At 37.0% G+C, this 18,953-nt stretch overlaps 7 protein-coding genes across 7 annotated transcripts; 3 read left to right on the top strand and 4 right to left on the bottom strand.

Moving 5' to 3' along the window:
- Positions 1-1,870: 1,870 nt before the first annotated feature.
- Positions 1,871-3,145, bottom strand: EV154DRAFT_418738 (uncharacterized protein; the record flags this gene model as incomplete). Its single annotated transcript, XM_051595848.1, has 5 exons — positions 1,871-2,049; positions 2,113-2,242; positions 2,319-2,500; positions 2,560-2,842; positions 2,912-3,145. The coding sequence occupies 5 exons, from the start codon at positions 3,143-3,145 to the stop codon at positions 1,871-1,873; spliced, it is 1,008 nt and encodes a 335-aa protein (XP_051458795.1).
- Positions 3,146-4,912: 1,767 nt separating this feature from the next.
- EV154DRAFT_418805 (LETM1-like protein-domain-containing protein) lies at positions 4,913-6,107 on the bottom strand (the record flags this gene model as incomplete). Its single annotated transcript, XM_051595857.1, has 3 exons — positions 4,913-5,064; positions 5,116-5,899; positions 5,970-6,107. 3 exons carry the CDS (start codon positions 6,105-6,107, stop codon positions 4,913-4,915), a joined length of 1,074 nt encoding a protein of 357 aa, XP_051458794.1.
- A 562-nt stretch (positions 6,108-6,669) lies between these two features.
- On the bottom strand, positions 6,670-8,053 carry EV154DRAFT_462665 (aspartic peptidase domain-containing protein; the record flags this gene model as incomplete). The annotated part of the gene is made up of 3 exons (XM_051597598.1): positions 6,670-7,470; positions 7,533-7,768; positions 7,858-8,053. The coding sequence occupies 3 exons, from the start codon at positions 8,051-8,053 to the stop codon at positions 7,165-7,167; spliced, it is 738 nt and encodes a 245-aa protein (XP_051458793.1). The 3' UTR covers positions 6,670-7,164.
- Positions 8,054-8,161: 108 nt separating this feature from the next.
- On the top strand, positions 8,162-10,755 carry EV154DRAFT_504940 (P-loop containing nucleoside triphosphate hydrolase protein). The gene is made up of 3 exons (XM_051601121.1): positions 8,162-8,816; positions 8,886-10,260; positions 10,332-10,755. Exons 1-3 carry the CDS (start codon positions 8,581-8,583, stop codon positions 10,428-10,430), a joined length of 1,710 nt encoding a protein of 569 aa, XP_051458792.1. The 5' UTR covers positions 8,162-8,580; the 3' UTR covers positions 10,431-10,755.
- A 23-nt stretch (positions 10,756-10,778) lies between these two features.
- On the top strand, positions 10,779-12,379 carry EV154DRAFT_418753 (beta-lactamase superfamily domain-containing protein; the record flags this gene model as incomplete). The annotated part of the gene is made up of 7 exons (XM_051595851.1): positions 10,779-10,958; positions 11,022-11,135; positions 11,200-11,282; positions 11,355-11,536; positions 11,610-11,779; positions 11,856-11,902; positions 12,016-12,379. The coding sequence occupies 7 exons, from the start codon at positions 10,779-10,781 to the stop codon at positions 12,377-12,379; spliced, it is 1,140 nt and encodes a 379-aa protein (XP_051458791.1).
- A 357-nt stretch (positions 12,380-12,736) lies between these two features.
- Positions 12,737-14,110, bottom strand: EV154DRAFT_504936 (uncharacterized protein). The gene has a single exon (XM_051601120.1). It carries the CDS (start codon positions 13,858-13,860, stop codon positions 12,814-12,816), a length of 1,047 nt encoding a protein of 348 aa, XP_051458790.1. The 5' UTR covers positions 13,861-14,110; the 3' UTR covers positions 12,737-12,813.
- A 531-nt stretch (positions 14,111-14,641) lies between these two features.
- On the top strand, positions 14,642-16,158 carry EV154DRAFT_504934 (uncharacterized protein). The gene is made up of 3 exons (XM_051601119.1): positions 14,642-14,987; positions 15,054-15,112; positions 15,173-16,158. The coding sequence occupies exons 1-3, from the start codon at positions 14,830-14,832 to the stop codon at positions 15,739-15,741; spliced, it is 786 nt and encodes a 261-aa protein (XP_051458789.1). The 5' UTR covers positions 14,642-14,829; the 3' UTR covers positions 15,742-16,158.
- Positions 16,159-18,953: the final 2,795 nt, after the last annotated feature.

The raw sequence follows: 18,953 nt of genomic DNA, 5'->3' as shown, positions 1-18,953 counted from the left end.
CATGGTCCTATTATGCTTTTGTTTAGACGAAAGTGGCATTTATATGTATCGAAAAACCAAATTTTACCTAATTCGTCTGTTCAAAAGTTCGCCGAATTGAACTCCCAGTCTATTCTAGTATGACAGGACATCATTATTAGAGAAATAAATTGTTTTTATTGAAGGAAGAAAGGGTGAATGAGGTGGCAAGTAAATGGCTACTCTTTTAATCAAAAAGAAAAGCAAACAAAAAGTCACAGTTGGCTATGATTCTTGCGTGTTACAAGTTTTTTTGCTACCACCGTATCAATGACACGTATAAGCATTAAAACTTGTTTGTCAAGTCTAAAATAACCACCCGGGGAATGCCTAATATGATTGTATTTTTGTTCCTTTTTTTCACTCAGCTGAAGTAGCGTACACGCAAGTGTGCCACAACCGAGTAGCATGCTTTCTCTATGTTCATGTACTTAATTCACGGTACATGATATATGGTAATAGCTGACTTGTCCAAATTCTTGAATTTTTTTAAAAAAAAGTTATATAGCAATGTAAGACCATTACATGGCTTGCAACGAACTGTATCCTGTGCAACATCATGCTCGAGTACAACGCAGGTTGATCAATGCAAAAAAAATGACACCTGGCCCAATGGGGTTTATCGGATCATCGACGAGGCAAAAGCATAGAGAAGCGCAAAAGCTACGAGTGAGGAAAGCACGAAGAACAAGATTAAGCACAGAAGAAAATAATTACCCTCACCTTACAATATATAGGGCCTTGTAGTTTTGTTCTGAACCTAAATGTATTAACAAACACAGTCTTTCTGCCTTTAAGAAAAAAGAATCATCGTAAATAACGTTACATGACACACTTTATTCATGCATTGGGTGGCCACAGTGGTTCAGACTAGCCCCACCTTTCGAGCAACTTACTTTATATAATTACCTGGAGCTTTATATTAAACTTTCTACTGCACAGTGTCACTTAAGTCGGAAAATGACAGGCTTAGACTGTAAGTTGTTAATGAGATTTTTTTTTTTTTTTTTTTTTTTTTTGCGACAAGCGGTTGAATAAAATGACAGGTTATCGCGTGTGGCCTCTTTCCCTAATCTATCTACCCCACCCCCCTCCCCAATCTCTCTGTCAAATTTAACTTTTAGTTAAAACCATCCCATCATCGTTTATAAAACACACACGCCCAACCATTCGTTATTTATTCTTTCATCAAAATATATACCCGATTATTGTGAGTGTTTGGTCAACAATAGATTAATTAACACTCTTCCGCGTGTTCCTGGTGTTGTGCGTATCAAGAATGGTAATCCCCCAATCTAGGGAACTAATTTACGGCGGCCTGATCGTTAAGGAATTTTCAGAATAGAATGTCTCAAACAAATCAGTATGCTCCCTGTTTCAAACTGGATATGCAGTGTTGAACCGGGCTTACGTTAAAAGTACGGTCGCACCTCACAGCACAAAACAATCGGTCTTCCGATTTTCACATCCTATTAATTATGTCCCCATTAAGCAAGTTGCTATCCGTGATTTTCATAATTGTTTATAGTTAAACCAATATTTATGAGTTGCATTAGTATTATTATTGAACCTGCAGATGTCTAGTTTTACGGACCGTGTGAAATGGCAGCATTTAACGAGGGAAAGTAAAATAATAATTTGTTCCAGTATCCTACATTTTTTATGTCAAAATAACCATTTTATTATTGTACATGGGGCGTGGTATAATGACGGGCTGCAAAGCTTTTTTGTGGTGAATATGTTGAAGCGTATGGATATGTGAAATAAAAAAAAATCGACCAGCGATATAGATAGAAAAAAAGATATGTGTAGAAAAGAGATATGTATAAGGAGATGTAGGGGTATTTTTCTTTTAATCTTCATCAATGACCCAACTTTCGTGGGCGTTTGCTTTTTTCGCGTTGCTTTCAATATCCATTTTCGTTTTTAAGCTTCCTCTTTGGGTGAATGGTTTTAATCCCTTGCCAAAGTTGATGGTACAGACGATACCTAAACCGGCTGTGATTAGAGTGAAAGCGACACCAATCCAGACTATTTTTTACAACATGTTAATCGTTTTGACATAGGATAATCATTTAGAAAATATTCACTTACTCAATACAATCCAGGTATACCAGCTGTTGTTAGGCTGGAGAGTCTGCGTGAAGATCAAGACAAAATGGAATAAGACAAGGCATAAGAAAGTAAGGAAAATGATCATCTTGGTTTTACTCTCTGCACTTCCCTGATAGAGATAAAAAGCAAAAAATGAATAAAGTGGAATTTTAAAAAATCACGATGGGATGATAACAATAACTTACAGCTGATCTTCCAAAGAAAAGCATGGGGATCATGCAAACGGTAACAATGACTTGAACAATGGTCTCCCACATAATACCCTTCTTCATTGCGAATTGGATTAAATAAAAGATGGATACCATGAACCCTGTGAAGAAGTCGATTTTCAAAGCCAAGACAAAGAATTGAAACATGCGGTACATTTCTATAAAAGATAAATAAAATTAGGGATTTGGGATGCTGCGGTTGTTTAAATGCGCTTACTTTGTATTTGAACATCAGCGCCAATTTTCTTGTAGATATTCCAACCAAATTGTTTTGACATTTGATAACTAAGGTAGGACATGATGATTGCAAACGTCAAAAGAACGACGGATAACGAAATTTCGATTTTCTCTGCCATGGCTAATGGTTCGGTCGGATAACTGGTGCCTGTAAGACGGTCTAACCATTTTACACCATCTACAACTTGAAGGGCTCCTAAAACTGCACAGGCGACATTTAAAATACCCAGCGCCAAAATCTCCGCCGTATTTTGATATACAGTCTAAAAAAAAAAATAACAGTTAATATTAAAAAAAAAGGGGGAAGGACGAAGTCATGTAATCTACTTTACTGCATCAAAGGCCATGCCCAAAAACCAAAGTTGAAATCCCATAAATGCAATGTTTTCCCACTTGATTCTTCCAAGTCGGTCGGCAGCTCTAACCGGTGCCCAATCGTTTTGTGTTGAACTAGCTGTCATGGCACTGTCGGTCGACGGTTCTGGTAATAGTTGGGCTTGCTTTGTATTTAAATAACAAATAGAACCTTGTAACGCAATAACAATTAGACATTGACATATAGCCATTGATATGTATAATTTTGACCATTTGGTCTCTGTGACTCGATCAGACTAAACAGAAAAAAAATAAAACGGTGAATACGACTGTATGAGTGAAGAATAGAGTTAAATATTTACAATTTTGGCAACTGTAACCATTGAAAAAGTGTTTATAAAATGAAAATGAAGGGAGAAAAGAGGAGAAAGAGTTAGGATGGGGAACAAGCTTTAAAAATGTAAAATAAATAAAAAAAGAAACCCCGATTTCGTGTGTCACGAATCAAATATTGTTATGGTTGCACTAGCTGCTCATTAATGGAATATATCAATTATCGTGATAATTGACCTAGGCCCGCTTATTGTGCCAATCTTTTGAATAGTAAAATTGTCTCCTAAGATTAACAACTCAACCAATCTTTTTTACGCATTCAATACAATTAAATGAGAGTATTCATTGTTACTGCAGATTTCTTAAAAAAAAAAAAAAAAAAAAAAAAAAAAACTGCAAAAGAAGTGGCACCTTTATTATTGAAAATGGGTACTTTCACGGCCGCCCCTCGGGTACAGGCATCGACCTGCTTAAACCATAAAAAAAAGGCGGAAAAAAGGTCAATTCATTTTTGATCGGGGGCTATAAACTATATCAACTCCTCCTTAAAAATAACGATAATGCCTAGAACCTTTTATATTTTTTAAAGCTTAAATTTAGTTAATCTTTTTACTACTTTTCTGTTTCTTCTACACTGGGGGAGTTGTATTTTACAGAATGTAAGATTGTGTTACCTGCTGGGTGGGCATTTATGAACTGGAGTTTGTTTCAAGCTTCAAACTCAGGGCTGCATAGTCCTTAAAATTAGTTTTTAATTAACCACGTTGTTGTAAAAGATGTTCCCTTAAACAACAAGATTCTCAATATTCCTCTTTTTCTTCTATGTCTCTTTTTCTTCGCTTACTGAGAACAACCCGCAAAACAGGGTTTCGTGGCCTTATTTGGCTACTTTTTTTTTATTTTTTATTTTTTTGCACGGGTCTATTCTTGCTTTATCGCTACTAATATTTCTGGCGTGGTATTTGCTGGCGGCAGCATTTTTTCTAGGCTGTGACTTGTTCGCATCAATGTCGCAAAATAAGAACATAACGAGTATTTTATTAATGTATTGGACAAGTGCGGGTGGGATTGTACTAGTCTTAGTGACTGCAAATCCAGAATAAGAGATATCTGATCGAGTGGCACCAGCAAGATAAAATTTGAGTTGAACAAGGCGACAAATGATTAGCTTTTCCCTGCCTTTGATAACTTTGAGGAGAGCTCGCTACTACACGTGTCATGCGCTTCCAGCAGTAGATTGTAACCCCAGCAACGCTGCAAACTTTCTACTGCCCCATTTAGGTAACATATAACCCCAGCAACACTGCATATAGAATCCTTTGACTTTGAAGTAAAACCAGAGTAATTATTATGTAAATATGTAGAGCCAGCAAGAATAAAATACGAATTCCGAAATGAGTTGGCCAAGATGACAACGGGCGAACATTGAAAAGTTGTTGTTTCGACGAAATAAGTTTCTTAACTATTTCTAAGAAGACGTCGGTGATAATAGTCATTCAATTGTCAGAACCAATTATATTTGCGTTCAGCAATGTTTAACATATATATCGACTTTATCGATAGAGCCGCGAACAAGCCCGGGACATACACTTGTAAATATCTTTATGAAAACAACAGCAATAACTTAAGCTTTATCGGCTAATTTTATTCTATAACTCTTTTTATTTTTTATTTTACAGCGCCTTTTATGATGTAGACTCTTTTTGGCGATCCTTTTCTTCAAGGCGATTTTTTTCTTCTCGAGCTTGACGCGCTTTCTCCTCTTGTTCAGCTTCATCTTTGATCAGTTCTTCTTGCTTTTCAATCATCTCCAATTTTTTCTGATACGTGCTTTCGCCTTCCCCAAGCTCCTCTTCTTTCTCGTCCTCTTCAATGTTCTTTTTCTCACTTTCGGAGACCTTTAATTCGGCATCATTGACTAGATTGTCAGGCAAGCTGTGGAAGGTAGCACGAAGGGCGTCTTCTTGTGACATATTTTGGTCAGTGACACTAAAAGCGCGTGATAAAAGTAAAAGGGTTGAGGGAACATGATGCTGTAAATGAAGTTCGATCCATTGACTCAACTCATCGCGCAATCGAGAAGCGGAGCAATTAAGTGTGAGAATACCGCGAGCGACGCAGGCATGATTTAGTTCGGCCGGGGTCAAATTATCGATACCTTCGGACTGTATCACACGATCGTCCATCTTGATCTGTCTCATGCGGTTCCGGAGTTGAAAGCGAAGAAAGGAATCTGTGCCAAAGGCATTCATGTTCATGTAGCGACACATGCTGACGAGCTGAGGTCTTGTGAGGTTGCCCAAGGTAAGTTCGTTTTCGAATTGACGCGCGATTTTCAGCAAATCTTGAGTGGAGGGTTGTTTGCCGGTGGTTCGGATGGTGTGAAAAAAATTGGCAAATTCATGTGCTGCTGTAGGAGATATATTATCGGAGCTGTCAGAAGAAATCGTGCCGGATTCAACAATCGTCTCTTGTAGGAAGCGAGCCATTTCCAGTCTAACCTTTAAGAGTTTTCGCTTCTTTTCCTCTTTTACCTTTTTGTTTTCAAAGGTGCTAGGCAGCATATTTGGAAACACTTTTAACGCAACCGGTAGTAAAAATTCCATGAACGGGACAATTAGAAATACAGCAAATGGGACCATACGAGCAATATCCGACGTAGTGCGTCGAAGCTAAAAAGGAAAAAATTTAAGTTCTTGGGAATGAAATCAAAGATTTTCTAATTTTTGTTTTGTTTTTTACTTGTCTGCTTTCACGTCTTGAGAGTGGCTCACCTTGTAACAATTTATACACAAGCCTTGAAGAAATACGGGTTTCGAGGCCCAACAATTTGAAGCCATGCCAATAATGTACCGCTTCCCCTTTAACCTTTTGCCACATGGTCTTTTTGACAGCAGCAGCATTTGATTTGGTGTCGGTTGGTTTGACGGTTTTATTGAAATTATTCTTGTCCGTAGCCTCTTTTTTTCCACAAAGTGATTGGCGTATATCCTCTTTTTCGGTTCGATGCAAGAAGGGTTGTCGCACAGATACAAAGGACCTTCCGATCGTGATTTGTTGAACAGGTCTTGTGTGAGTTTGCATTAAACGATAACATGATCGGCTATTGTATCGAATTGTTTGGAGCATAAAAGAATATGTATAGAAAATAAATAAAAAATGATGGGTGATGATCCATTGTTTTTTTTTTTGGCATTTAAACAAAGGAAAAAATACACACTAAACTGGGATTAGCAAATACGTCATTTTTCAAATTTATTAATTTTTTTATTATAGAAAAGAAAAAACCCCGATGTGCGCCTGTCTGTTCTTTATGCTCTATCAGCGAAGCCGATACGTCTATGTTCATTATCATATACAGAGACGTATTGTTGAAGGAATCCGTATCCAAGAATAGCATCAACGAAGGGTGGACTTTCTTGAAGGTAGGTATAACAAGATTCGGCTGAATAGGAAAGCTAATAATAAAAAAGGGTTGGTACACTCTTTCTTAGTAACAAAAAAAAAAAAACTTACAGCACCGGCGGTAATGACATAATGCTCTGGTGAGATTGTAAAAGTATTGTTGTGCATGGTAAGTACAATATCGGGTAAGTTTTCTGATTTACAAGGTACGACGTATTGGCCCGTGAAATCTCTACGTAATCCCTTGACACCTCGGAAAACGTGATTGATGATATCTCGGGGTAAGAATACAAGTGTGGATCCTGTATCAATCATGGCTGAGATGCCTCTTTCATATTCACGGGTATAACCTCCAACAGAGATAGATTGGATATCAACAGCCCAATAATCCTGGTCGATAGTGTGTCAGTCGTACTCATTTTTGCTATATGCATTAAAATCCTCTTTACCTCGAAATCGGCCTTTCTTGTTGTTGGGACATAACTGACATTACTTGTAATATGTCGGTCCTCGACTGAAATGGGCTACAGTATCAGTTGCCTTTCTCAAATGAATAATAAAAAAAGATGAATATGGGGTTACCTCCGCCAAAAACGATTTCTCCATTAACACGCTTTTGTTCTCTTAAGCCGTTGACATTTTGGGATACGGGTTGAAAGTACACGGAAAATACATTATGGTCGATAATGCCTTGTTCGTACATAGTAGTCACCAATGTAGGAATCACTTTACTGTCTGGGTTATTATAAACACTCAGCTTATCGGGTCCAATGCCTAGAATACCATCTGCTCCGTCAATAGTCAATTCACCGTCATTATAATCAGACACAGCAAAGTTCTTTTACAGCATACATTGTTAATAAAATACATGTGTATCCAATGAAATATTCGAGTACATACCACTTGAGGCACAGAGACGCCGTTTACAGTCATGGTATCTTTGGCATAATATCCTCTGGAAAACCCTTCTCCATATCGAATACTGAACAGCATATTGTCCGTTTTGAAAGTAGATGAATTGGCTGGTATTAAAGAGTTGATAGGGTATCCGCAATAGCGACCACAACCGTGGATAGGAACCCAGGTACTTGATGATCCTGTATCTAATAATAGCGTAAAAGGCTGGGGAGGGGAACCTACAATGACAAGGTGTGGATTTAAGTTAACAGCTATAGAGGAGGGAGGGGGGGGGCGACACAATTTTTTTCTTTTTCTTTTTCATTACCTATTTCAACGTCGATTAAATAGGCCAAGTCAATGTTTTTAAGAGGAACATCCACAAGACCACCCAGTTTTTTATTTCCTACAGCGGAAGCACTGATGCCAGTTCGTTCTACTGCTGTAAATGGAATGGTTACTAATTTTGCGGATACTACGGTATAAGCAATGGCTGTTGATATCAAGAATAAGGTGCCTTTCATTTTTTTTTGTGATTGGGTATAAAGAAAAAGGTCAAAGCTACAGAATCGTCATCTATTTAAGCATAAAAAAAAAGGTGGGGAATGTTATCAGGGTTCAATTTAAAAATACACTGACTTTATTATTGTAAAACGATGGAAAGGGTTTTTTGATGGAATCGAATCTTGTATTTGTATTCAGGCTGATGGTAACAGCTCGAGAAATGTTTCTCATTATCCCAGTAAAGGAGCTAGAGATTGTATTACTACACAAACTATAATCAAACCATAACTTTAAAAAGCGGGTGGCAAAAAAAAAAATTAGACTTAAAAAAAAGTAATCATGGTATTGCATTATAGTGATCTGAAAAACTGTATCTTCAATTTGGACAAACCCATTCTGATGGGTTTTTATCATTATTGACAAATAGATACATTCTCCACAGTCTTTTTTGTTGTTGTTATTGTTCATCCATGACGTCGGTGGTCCAATTAATTCAAACGTATTTTTTTATATTTTATTTTTTCGTATACAGGTTGCTAATATTTCAATGGCTTCTGTGAAACGAAAGTATTCCTACGATCTAATAGATCCTCAACAAGAAAACGAGAAAAAATTTGCGCCAGACACCCAGCAAGTAGCAGATCTTGAAAATGAAGAGGATAATGACGAAATTAAGCAGTTTTCCTCGGATCAACGACTGGCTTTAGACGATGAACCCATTTGCACAGTCTGTGGAAAATATGGAGAGTACATTAACGACGAGACAGACCAAGACGTATGCAGGTATGCATTCCCCTTTCCCAAAACGAGAAATAGTTAACCCCCCAGTTACTGATTAGTCTATATTGCTAGTCTCCAATGTAAAGCAATCAATGCAGATCTATGCGGACGTGCACGTTCCAAAAAGAAAAAGACGATGACAGTTATCGGCCATGTTCACGATTATGTAGCAGAAAACATACACGCTAAACTAACCAATTACCAAGAACCCGACTCGATTGCTACTCAATCACCACAACAAGTAACGCAAATGTTGCAAGCACATGAAGTTGAAGTGACAGGAAGCCATGTTCCTAAACCGTTCAGCACGTATGACCAACTGCGTCAAACACTAGGCGAGACTATATTAAAAAATATCGAGTCATTAGGATGGAGCATGGCTACAGGTATTCAAAGACAGGCCGTGACAATTGGTCTTGCGGGCCGTGATATGTTGGCCATTGCGCCTACGCACTCTGGCAAGACGGGGTCTTTTCTGATCCCACTGTTGGTGCATTGTGTTTCTCTCTCGGTACAAGATGATTATAAAAGACGTGCGGGGCCCTATGCGCTCATCATGGCACCCACACGAGAACTTTGTTGTCAGATCGAACTGGTGTGTAAAAGATTAGCTACGGGGTTAAGAAATATGCGAACATGTTTATTGATTGGAGGAGAGCCACTACCAAATCAACTTTTTCGACTTCGTAAAGGATCACAAATCATTATTGGTACACCGGGACGATTATTGGATATAGCTACACACCACCCAAAGTTATTAAGGTTATGGAGCGTCCGAATGCTGGTATTGGATGAAGTGGATGCAATGTTTAGTTTGGGATTCGGCACTCAAGTCAAACAAATCATGGGTAAATTTCCTGACACGACGAAGCGACAAACACTTTATTTTTCAGCCACGATGAGTGATGACAAAATGATGGCAGGTATTTACAAGAGACTAAGGACCCCGATAGAATTAAAAGTGAGCCAGCGAAACAAGAAGGATACGATACCGGAAGCAAGTGACCAGGTACGACAAACAATCATCTGGGTTGATAACAAGAGTAAAGCGAAAAGACTGTTTTCGATTCTGGGAGATTCAAAGTATTTTGTGGTTCCCATCTTGATCTTTGTGGCTAGTCGACTAGGATCTGAATTCTTGACAAGAGCCATCAAGAAAAAATGTCCTCATCTAAAAGTCATGTCAATGCACGGAGATAAAACACAAGAGGAAAGATCCGTGATTATTGAGGGCATCAATCAGGCTGAACCGTTGTGGGATGTGATTGTGTCGACGGATGTGTTGGCAAGAGGTATTGATCTGCCGTCCGTTCGGCTGGTGATAAATTATGATATGACGACAACATTGGATGACTACGTGCATCGTATTGGACGTGCTGTATTACACAAACCCATTCAACATAATGTCAAACAGCAGCTTGGATGGTCTATTACATTTATAAACGAGGTAAAAAAAAAAATACATTTTGTTGTTATCGTTACTTTATATTAAAACAATAACAAATCTTTTTTGTATAGGAGCATCAATATTTGTTTGAATCTTTTGTAAAGATGCTTTCAACTAAATCATTAGCACAAGTCACCCCATTACCCTCTCAACTAAAACGATACTTGTAAATCGTTCATGTTTCAATCCCCCATATTTATATATACCATTTTGAAACTTATAAATGATAAAAAAAAAAAACCTTTATAGTTTCAAAAAAAGAAAACAAACAAATGCAAGCCTTCTTAATCAGATAACGCATACATGTATAAATAGGGAGAGCAAATGTTGGACAACCCTTTTTTCTCTTTTGACTGTAGATAATCAAAAAACGTCACATTATAATAATAATAATAAAAAAAAAAATGTTGAAAAAAATTTCAGGCACGAAAAAAAAGATATTTGCAGGTTCTTCTCTTTCATTATTTTGTTATACGATGCCGCAGATATTGAAAAGAGTGGACACGCAGAGCTTGGTGATGTTTGTAAAACAACAGGGCGGACTAGCGTTGGTGTCTGCAGTGGCTGCTACTTCCTTACTTTACTACTTGTTTCACTCCACCACTCATGCTGCTCATGTCGTTGAAAGCGTTCGAAAAAGGGGAATCTCTAAACGAAAATTGTTAACAAGACCAGAAGAAAAATATGCCAGTTTAAAGGTAAAGAAGAAGAATGAAAATCAGGGCCGGGCTCTCAAAAAAAAAAATTAATCGCAAGTGTAGGTTGAAAAGCGATTTGTCAATCCTTTTGAAGAGTGGACAGAAATACCTTTTTATAAGACTGCGTTATTTTGGATGGGTCGATGGAAAGGAAATGGTATTCCTTCATGTGAAAAAGTAAGCATCACTTTTTTTTTCAATTTTTGTTTATTTATTGACATGGATATACTTTTTTTTTTAGGAGTTGGATAAAACTTTACCTGTGATGAAACCAGACTTAAATCGTATTAAAACGTCTAATGCAGTAACATTTACTTGGTTCGGGTAAAATATAGGCTCCCTTTTTTTTTTTTTTTGTGAGTGTGGCGTTCCCAACTAACCCTTTGTATCACCAAGGCAATCCACTTGTCTCATGACACTTGACGGGTTGACTATTTTGTCTGATCCGGTGTTTAGTAAATGCTCGATTAACGATTATCTTGGTCCCAAAAGATTAAGACCTATACCATGCCAACTAGAAGACTTTATTGACACTGTGGATATTGTTGTTGTCTCACACGATCATTTTGACCACTTGGGTAACTAGGCAACCCTTATATATAAAATTTAATTGTTATTTATTAATCAATATCATGGTTTATATATTTTTAGACGAAGCAGCTGTACATAAATTGGGAAATTCCGTCGTTTGGTACATCCCGCTTGGCTTGAAGAATTGGTTTTTAAAGCGAGGCATTCAAAATGTGATAGAATTAGATTGGTGGCAAGAAGTAACGCATGAAAATAGACCGGATGTAGTGATCTCTTGTGTGCCTGCCATGGTAAAAATATAAACATTGATGCAAACCTACTTTTTTTTTTTTTTTTTTTTTTTTTTTTACTTAATCAATTATTTAGCATTGGAGTGGATCTAGAACTCCGTTTGAAAAAAATAATACCTTGTGGTGTAGCTATGTCATCAAGTCAAAGAGTGATAAAATCTTTTTCTGGTAGGAAAAAAGAATAATAATAGATGTGCCCCTTTTAAATAACTATCTTACTTATATATCATTTATAGTGGTGATACGGGCTACAGTCCAGAATTGTTCAAGGCGATCGGTGATAGATATGCACCAATCACATTGGCGGCTATTCCCATTGGCAGCTTCATGCCTACAAAATTAATGCAGCATCTCCATATGGGACCTGAGGATGCCATCAAGGCCCATTATGATTTAGGCTGTCCCAGGCTATCTGTAGGTATTCATTGGGGCACATTTATGATGTCAGATGAACATTATTTAGCACCACGACAGGTACTGGAACGGGTTTGGGAAACCTATCAAGCGGAAAAACAAGACAATGACATGCAATCCATGAATTATGTAAAAGACACTAAATTCACCACTACTGCATTTGGTCAAACTGTTATTTTAGACTAAAAATAAAAAAAATAAAAAAGAGAGAAAAAGAGAGTTTTTTTTTTTTTTTTTTTTTTTTTTGTTTGGTTTGCTTTGTGTGTGGAGCTGCAGAATCCACAAATTTTTAATGTGTACAAGTAATTTAAAATGCTTGGTTGTTCTATACTTGTTTAAGTAAAGATCACAATATATTCTGTATTTCAATTGAAGGTGGTACTAAATATAATTGCAATAAATTTTGGGGGGGAGAGAATATTATATTAAAGGAAGAGGAGAAACAATTACTCAATGGAAAATTGGGAAAGACCTCTTTTTTTGGTTGTTAAACCTCGATGTAGAGTTTCTAAATAAGTAAAATAGGTAAAGACTCCAAAAAGATTACAAATGTAGCATATTTATTTTTTATTTATTTATTTATTATATATATATATAAAAAAAGAAAAAAGAAAGAGAAACTACATGTAGTTGAGGAGCTTACAAGAACCACCTTGGTAAATGTCAACACTGGTAGTACGGTGAGCTTTGTCCAATTTCTCGTAGTTATCCATGGAGTAAACATAGAAATCAATGTGCTTTCCATTGAAACTCCAAGATTGATCATCAACTAATAAACAACCATTGTGGGTCTTGCTGGAACCAGGAACCTTCCAGCCGACGAGAGCAGGGACGTAAATCTTGGTGTTCTTCTTGATATCATTGGAGGCAATTGTGATGTAAGGCTTAAGAGCAGTACCGAAAGAGGTCAAACCATAAGGATCACTCTTCTTGTCAACCAATTCGAAACACTTGTATCCAGTACAGGTACAGCCACCGAGGTTAACAATCTTGGAGCCAACAACACCAGTACCTTCCATAACGAGGGCATCGGCATAGTTTTCAGGAACGGAACCAATAGAGGCACCGTTACAGGTTCTGACAGTAACAGCCTTACCACCCTTATAGTCACTGGGTTGAGCAATCCAGTAGTAAGTAAAAGCAGACTTGGACTGTAACTTCTTACGGGTTTCCTTGGTAGAGGTAGATTTTTTGGTAGTCTTCTTGGTGGTCTTTTTGGTGGTCTTCTTCTTGGTAGTGGTCTTCTTCTTGGCAGCCAACTTTTTAACGCTGGAAGAGCTCTTCTTGACACAGTACTTCTTACCGTTGTTGAGGTTAGGACAGCCATTCTTGATTTGAGGATTCCAGTCATAAACGTTGTTTAAGGTGATACCGTACTTCTTTGCGATCTTGACACAGGTATCGCTACCAGAGACAGTATGGTACTTTGAGCAGTCAGTAGCACGCTTAGTCAAAATGTGGGATTCGACATCGATTTCTTCAGACAAGTCGAAATCAACTTCTTCAGCGTCATCTGCATCAAAGGCAGCAAGATAGGATGCTGAATATTCCTCGCCACCGTGAACAACAGCAATGTCATTGACGGTGTTAAGGGCAGCACTGACAAATTGTCCAGTGCTGAGGAAAAGGAGGCCAAGTGTGGCTAAAGAGAGAGATTGAAGGTGCATTGATAGTTTTTAGTTGTTTGTGATGTGCGTGCTGATAAGTTTTGGAGGTTGAATTATTTTTTTATGAAACAGCGTCCCTAAGAAGAAAAAGGTTATGTAGGGATTGAGTAAGGAAAGGAAAGGGCGGTTAAAAAAGAGAAATAAGCGGAACGCTGAAGAGAAGGGTTTTTTTTAAGAATAATTAAAGAGAAAAAAGAAAAAAAGAGTTTTTAAAAATAATGATTTGGTATTTGTAGTAAAAAAAAAAGAGCAAGGGAAAGCGGGAAAGAATGTAGTACAAGTATAGATTGCATTACTTTATTGTGTTGCCTTATAACTTCCGCCAATTCTATCGTGTGTTCAAATATTTAATAACTGGGGGGTGCGTGAGTTGTGCTGTGAATATGGGTTTTTTGGTAAGCCAAGATTAAACAGACGAACATAAAATTGAATATGAATTACTCTACTCGTACCATCTTTTTTTTTTTGTAGTAGATCAGATATAGAGTCAAGAGATATTTCTCTACAGCAGTAAAAACTCGTGTCTGTTATAAAATATTCGCATCCTACAGTCACCAATTATGGCTCAACATAGTGTCTATTTACCTTTTCTGGTATTTTGGTGTTACTATCAAACAGAAACAAGAATAGGTACACTGTTTCCTAATGAAGCGATTGGCCGTCTTATATATGATACCTTGGCTTTTTCATTTTATATTACTTTTTTTGGTTCAACCAACCAGGATCACATGAATAAGGTCAGTAAACAATAGCCCACTGACCACCTTTCTCTTTTGTTCAAGTAATGGACTTATTTGACAAACAACAACAAAAAAATTTTTTTTTAAACAAGCGATTACTAAAAAACACACGGCCCAAGACGCGTTTTTTTTTTTTTAAGGGTGCCTTTTTTTAGTGCCAAAAAAAAATAAAATATTTATTTTTACACTTGATTCCCTTTTTTATTAAAATAAAACACAGAAATATATTATGCTTGGAGTTGAGCCAAATCAGTTAATTAATATCACTGAGGAAAATTTACATTGCCACCATTTATTGTTTAATCAAGATGTCACCACGGCGACCTACGATCCACAAAAAGACTGTTTTAGTACCAAAACAACACAATTATCGTTTCGAAGAGCAAAGTAAATTTCTATTAGAATATTGGGTAATATAAATATTCTTTATTAAAAAAAAAATTACAACCTTAGGTTGAATGGAATCATTGTTGTACAAAAAACGGTATTGTCAAACTATTGCATTTGGTTAGGCAAGTTGGTATAAAATTAACAAATAAAAAAAACAGGGTGTTAACACATATTTTGCGCAGACGATGGCACAAGTGTAATCAGGGTCATATTACCAAAATCAGTCCTCAAAAGAGAAGACGCCGACTTATTGGTTGTTCCAAACAACGTCACTGTATTTGGTAAAGTAGAGCTGGTGGACAAGGAACATGTGCTTACCTCTGATGGCTTCCGAATTGAAACGAATGAAATTATTGAAATATACCACTGGCTTCGAGTCTTACAAGAAAGACCAAAGACAACACTAGCAAAAGGGGATAAAAACATGTTTTGTACCTTGTCTTCACTACCTTCACCCACACGACTCTTAAAGGATAATTTTCTTGGGTCACCCATTCGAGGTTCGCAGAATACAGGTTACTTGTGGTCACCGGATCATTCATTTGCTACATCCACACCTATTCGCGCAGTACAAGAATCACAAGCAGCATCTCCTTTACGACAACGTTCCATTAAACTCGTACCCGTACAAGAAGATGACGATGATGAGTTTGATGATTTTGGCTCAATTGACCTGATCGCCCTGGAAAATAATGCTCTCATGATGGCTTCTAATAATAAACGAAAATTTGACTTTGCTAATATGGATTAATAAAATACCTCGTTGTCACACCTAACAACCATAAAATTATTCATGTCTCTGGCGGAGAGAGAATAAAATTTAGGGGGACTTTTATCACCCAAGCCCAAAAGCTTACTGATGTATTACGACAATTTAAAAGTAATAATGGATTACAAAACGCGCGCTTTCTTTTTCTGTTCATAGGATTTTCTGCAAAGCACGGATGACTGGTGCATCACACATGTAACTATTTTAAATGTTAAAGAAATATCATCTCTTTTTTTAACTAAAAAAAAAAAAAAAAATGCTTCAGCGCCCCCATCACAAGGTCAAATCATATGCAAATCGCACACATAGCATTTGGACCAATAGCTAAACCCTTTTATACTTGATATGCATATCTTAAATTGTCATCGACTTGACGTAATCTCGTACAATCAATAAAATGTGCATACATATTGTTATAGATTGTAATAATTAACACATGTATAAACTGTCTTGTTTGAAATGGAGAATGTCTACACCTACGTCTTTTTTTTTCTTTCTTTCTACATACATTTTATTCAATCACGTGTTTTTTAAAAAAATTATTACGTGACCTTAGTCTACATATATGTCATGCTTCACTATTGATACATGCTGTTACTGAAATGCTGATAGACAATTGACAAGTTTCGGATTGCTTGTGTTTAAGCTTGAGTGGAATATACAACCTCATCTCTATTATATATGAGGGCTGAAACATATGCATGATTATCAGTTTATAAATAAGACTCGTTCACATGATCCTCTGATTAAATAAACAATTGAATAATCTTGACATAAGCCAGCTCTTGTTTATTAGTCTACAAATAAAACTCATTCGAATATTTTTTTACAACCCTTCTTCTCTTCATCCTCTTCTGCAGGTCATGGTCTTAATGACCCATCTTCATTATCTGCTCCAAGTACAACTGAAGCAAAAATTGAATATACTATTTTTCACATAATTACTAACGTATACCGTGTATGACCAGCTTTATGATGCTGACGTCAAAGCATAACATGACGTGTAGTATAGCTTATCGGTGGCGTGTGTTGTTTAATCAAGTGTATGGTTAAACTGTTTCTCTGGTAAGAATGGGAGCAAAACGACACAAGAGCAAGGTGTCAAAGAACTCGTTGGACGTTTTAGATGGTGTTGTGTCTCTTTAGAGTAGCAGAAGACGCTTTTACAAGACGAGGTTCCGGTATGTCGGAATGTCAAGAAATACATTGAAATTTGCAAAGACAAAGCAAATAACAATGAATTTACCTTGCAAACTGAAATATAACAAGTACTAGCAAGTAAGGGTATTATCCTCCTGAAGGAAGGCCAATTCTGTTCAGAACTTGTCAACAGAGACATTAATAAGTTGATACCGAAGTTTATTTGGAATTAGCCACATTACTTCGTGATATAAATGACAAAACTGACAGACGAGCTCTTAAGATCTTGTAGACAACAAGATCCTTACCCACCGGTCTTACCAGTTCTTGTGATCTGATAGGTCTGTACATGTTCAGCATGTACTCTCCTGGACCGCAACGCGTTAAAGTTCACCTCCGTAAATAGCGCCGCCGGGGCAAATTACATAAAATATGTCTACGAAAAGCAATCAAAGAGGATGGCTTGCTTGTCGAGATGTTCGTCAATTTGGTGACCAAGTTACCCAACATTCAACGGCTTTCTCTTTTGGGAGAAATGGGACTAAAGGTTAATTTCTTGGATCCTATCTTCACCTATGTATTCCGTATTGCTCCGATTCCAACAAAAATCTTGTATGGATAAACCGTAGAGATGACAACACAACAGTATGCAGGCCAGATGCAACGATGGGGGTGTTAACACAAAAAGCAGAAAATGTTACGTTAGGCTATTCAAGAAGTTAAGCCATTATATGTCAAATCCGATGCTGAATTGGCTTAAACCAAACCGAAAGGTACTTGCTATACGGTGGGTTTTCACTTGGTATCCGAGCATTCTGAAGGCCTCGCACAAATTACCTGGTCTTAGGTCAATCAATATTTTATCATATTGATTGGCCCGAATTATTAACTGAAAAATTCTCATTAGCTGATACTTCAATAACAGATTAATGAGAGTCAAAAACGACCAATAATAATATGATTCCCAATATATAATCTGTAACAAGATTATACTGGTAATATGAGAGTACCGCTCTAATATTATAATTTTAACCTTACTGAAAGTCATTCTATACGATGGTTATTAGAGGAAATACGACTGGCACATCTTTTGCAATGGATACCATAAACCCCAAACGTCGCAAGAGAAGAATCCCTTCTTTCTCTTTGGTTTGAGGTTTCCCCCCTTCCCGTTTATAATATATCCCCTCATTCATTCATATATCCTATACCTATCATTAAATCATATTTTCATGTCTAAATATCACTAATTCACGGGAAAACTAAGATCAATTGTACAATTCTCTACTATACTTTTTACGTACTTTTATTATAAACAGTGCTTATGTTGGCTGTTCATTCAGACAATCTTCAAGAATATAAGTGTTTTCTGGAAAATTGACCGCATGCCTCAATAATTCTTGTTTTTAGATCATCAGTATTCCCAAATTGGCTACGTCTTACCTCCTCATTTTACAGCTGCTCATAATTGTTCAACAGGATTCAGTCCAAGTGAATACGGGAGAAGGCAGACACGTTTATATCCTCTGCTTTCAATCGACAGGCCGAGCTCACCGTTTTTACTATGAATAGACGAGTTATCCATGGTCATATAAATATCTTTAAATTCTAAATTCTTATCCACATCATCCATAGTTTTACTGATAAAGTCGATATAGTGACTAGCATTGGTTCCACTTGGTATTTTTTTCTTCCTTTTCCGAGCCCCTACAACTTTAATTATTTGGGGGGGGGGGGGAGGGAGTGTTAAAGGAATACGACTTTTTCATGTTAACTACTTCCAATCACAGAGATTGTGCCGAGAGTTATATGACTAACTGCTCGTGCTGAAGGTGTGTGGTAACTAAATGGCAGGAGTGCCTCTAATTGATCTCGCCATAAGTGGTTTTATGTTGATATCAAAAGGCGCTCTCGTCGATGAAGATACGGTTTTAAGTGTAGTCCATAGCAGTGTTCTATCAAGCTTCTTCCCATTTACGTCTTTCTTTAATTTTAGCACTTTGACTTCTAGTAACTGGATGATGAAGATGATGATGGTGATGATGATAGACAGA

Source organism: Mucor mucedo (genome assembly GCF_025094135.1).
Source record: "Mucor mucedo strain NRRL 3635 chromosome Unknown EV154scaffold_34, whole genome shotgun sequence".
NCBI lineage: Eukaryota > Fungi > Mucoromycota > Mucoromycetes > Mucorales > Mucoraceae > Mucor > Mucor mucedo.
This window is presented reverse-complemented; position numbering and strand designations above follow the sequence as displayed.

Coding starts and splice junctions, on each gene's coding strand:
- EV154DRAFT_504940 (XM_051601121.1), top strand. CDS start 8,581: ATGGCTTCTGTGAAACGAAAGTATTCCTACGATCTAATAGATCCTCAA. Junction 8,817..8,885: donor ACAGACCAAGACGTATGCAG/GTATGCATTCCC, acceptor CTATATTGCTAG/TCTCCAATGTAAAGCAATCA. Junction 10,261..10,331: donor CTATTACATTTATAAACGAG/GTAAAAAAAAAA, acceptor TTTTTTGTATAG/GAGCATCAATATTTGTTTGA.
- EV154DRAFT_504936 (XM_051601120.1), bottom strand. CDS start 13,860: ATGCACCTTCAATCTCTCTCTTTAGCCACACTTGGCCTCCTTTTCCTC.
- EV154DRAFT_504934 (XM_051601119.1), top strand. CDS start 14,830: ATGCTTGGAGTTGAGCCAAATCAGTTAATTAATATCACTGAGGAAAAT. Junction 14,988..15,053: donor TTATCGTTTCGAAGAGCAAA/GTAAATTTCTAT, acceptor TTACAACCTTAG/GTTGAATGGAATCATTGTTG. Junction 15,113..15,172: donor AAACTATTGCATTTGGTTAG/GCAAGTTGGTAT, acceptor TATTTTGCGCAG/ACGATGGCACAAGTGTAATC.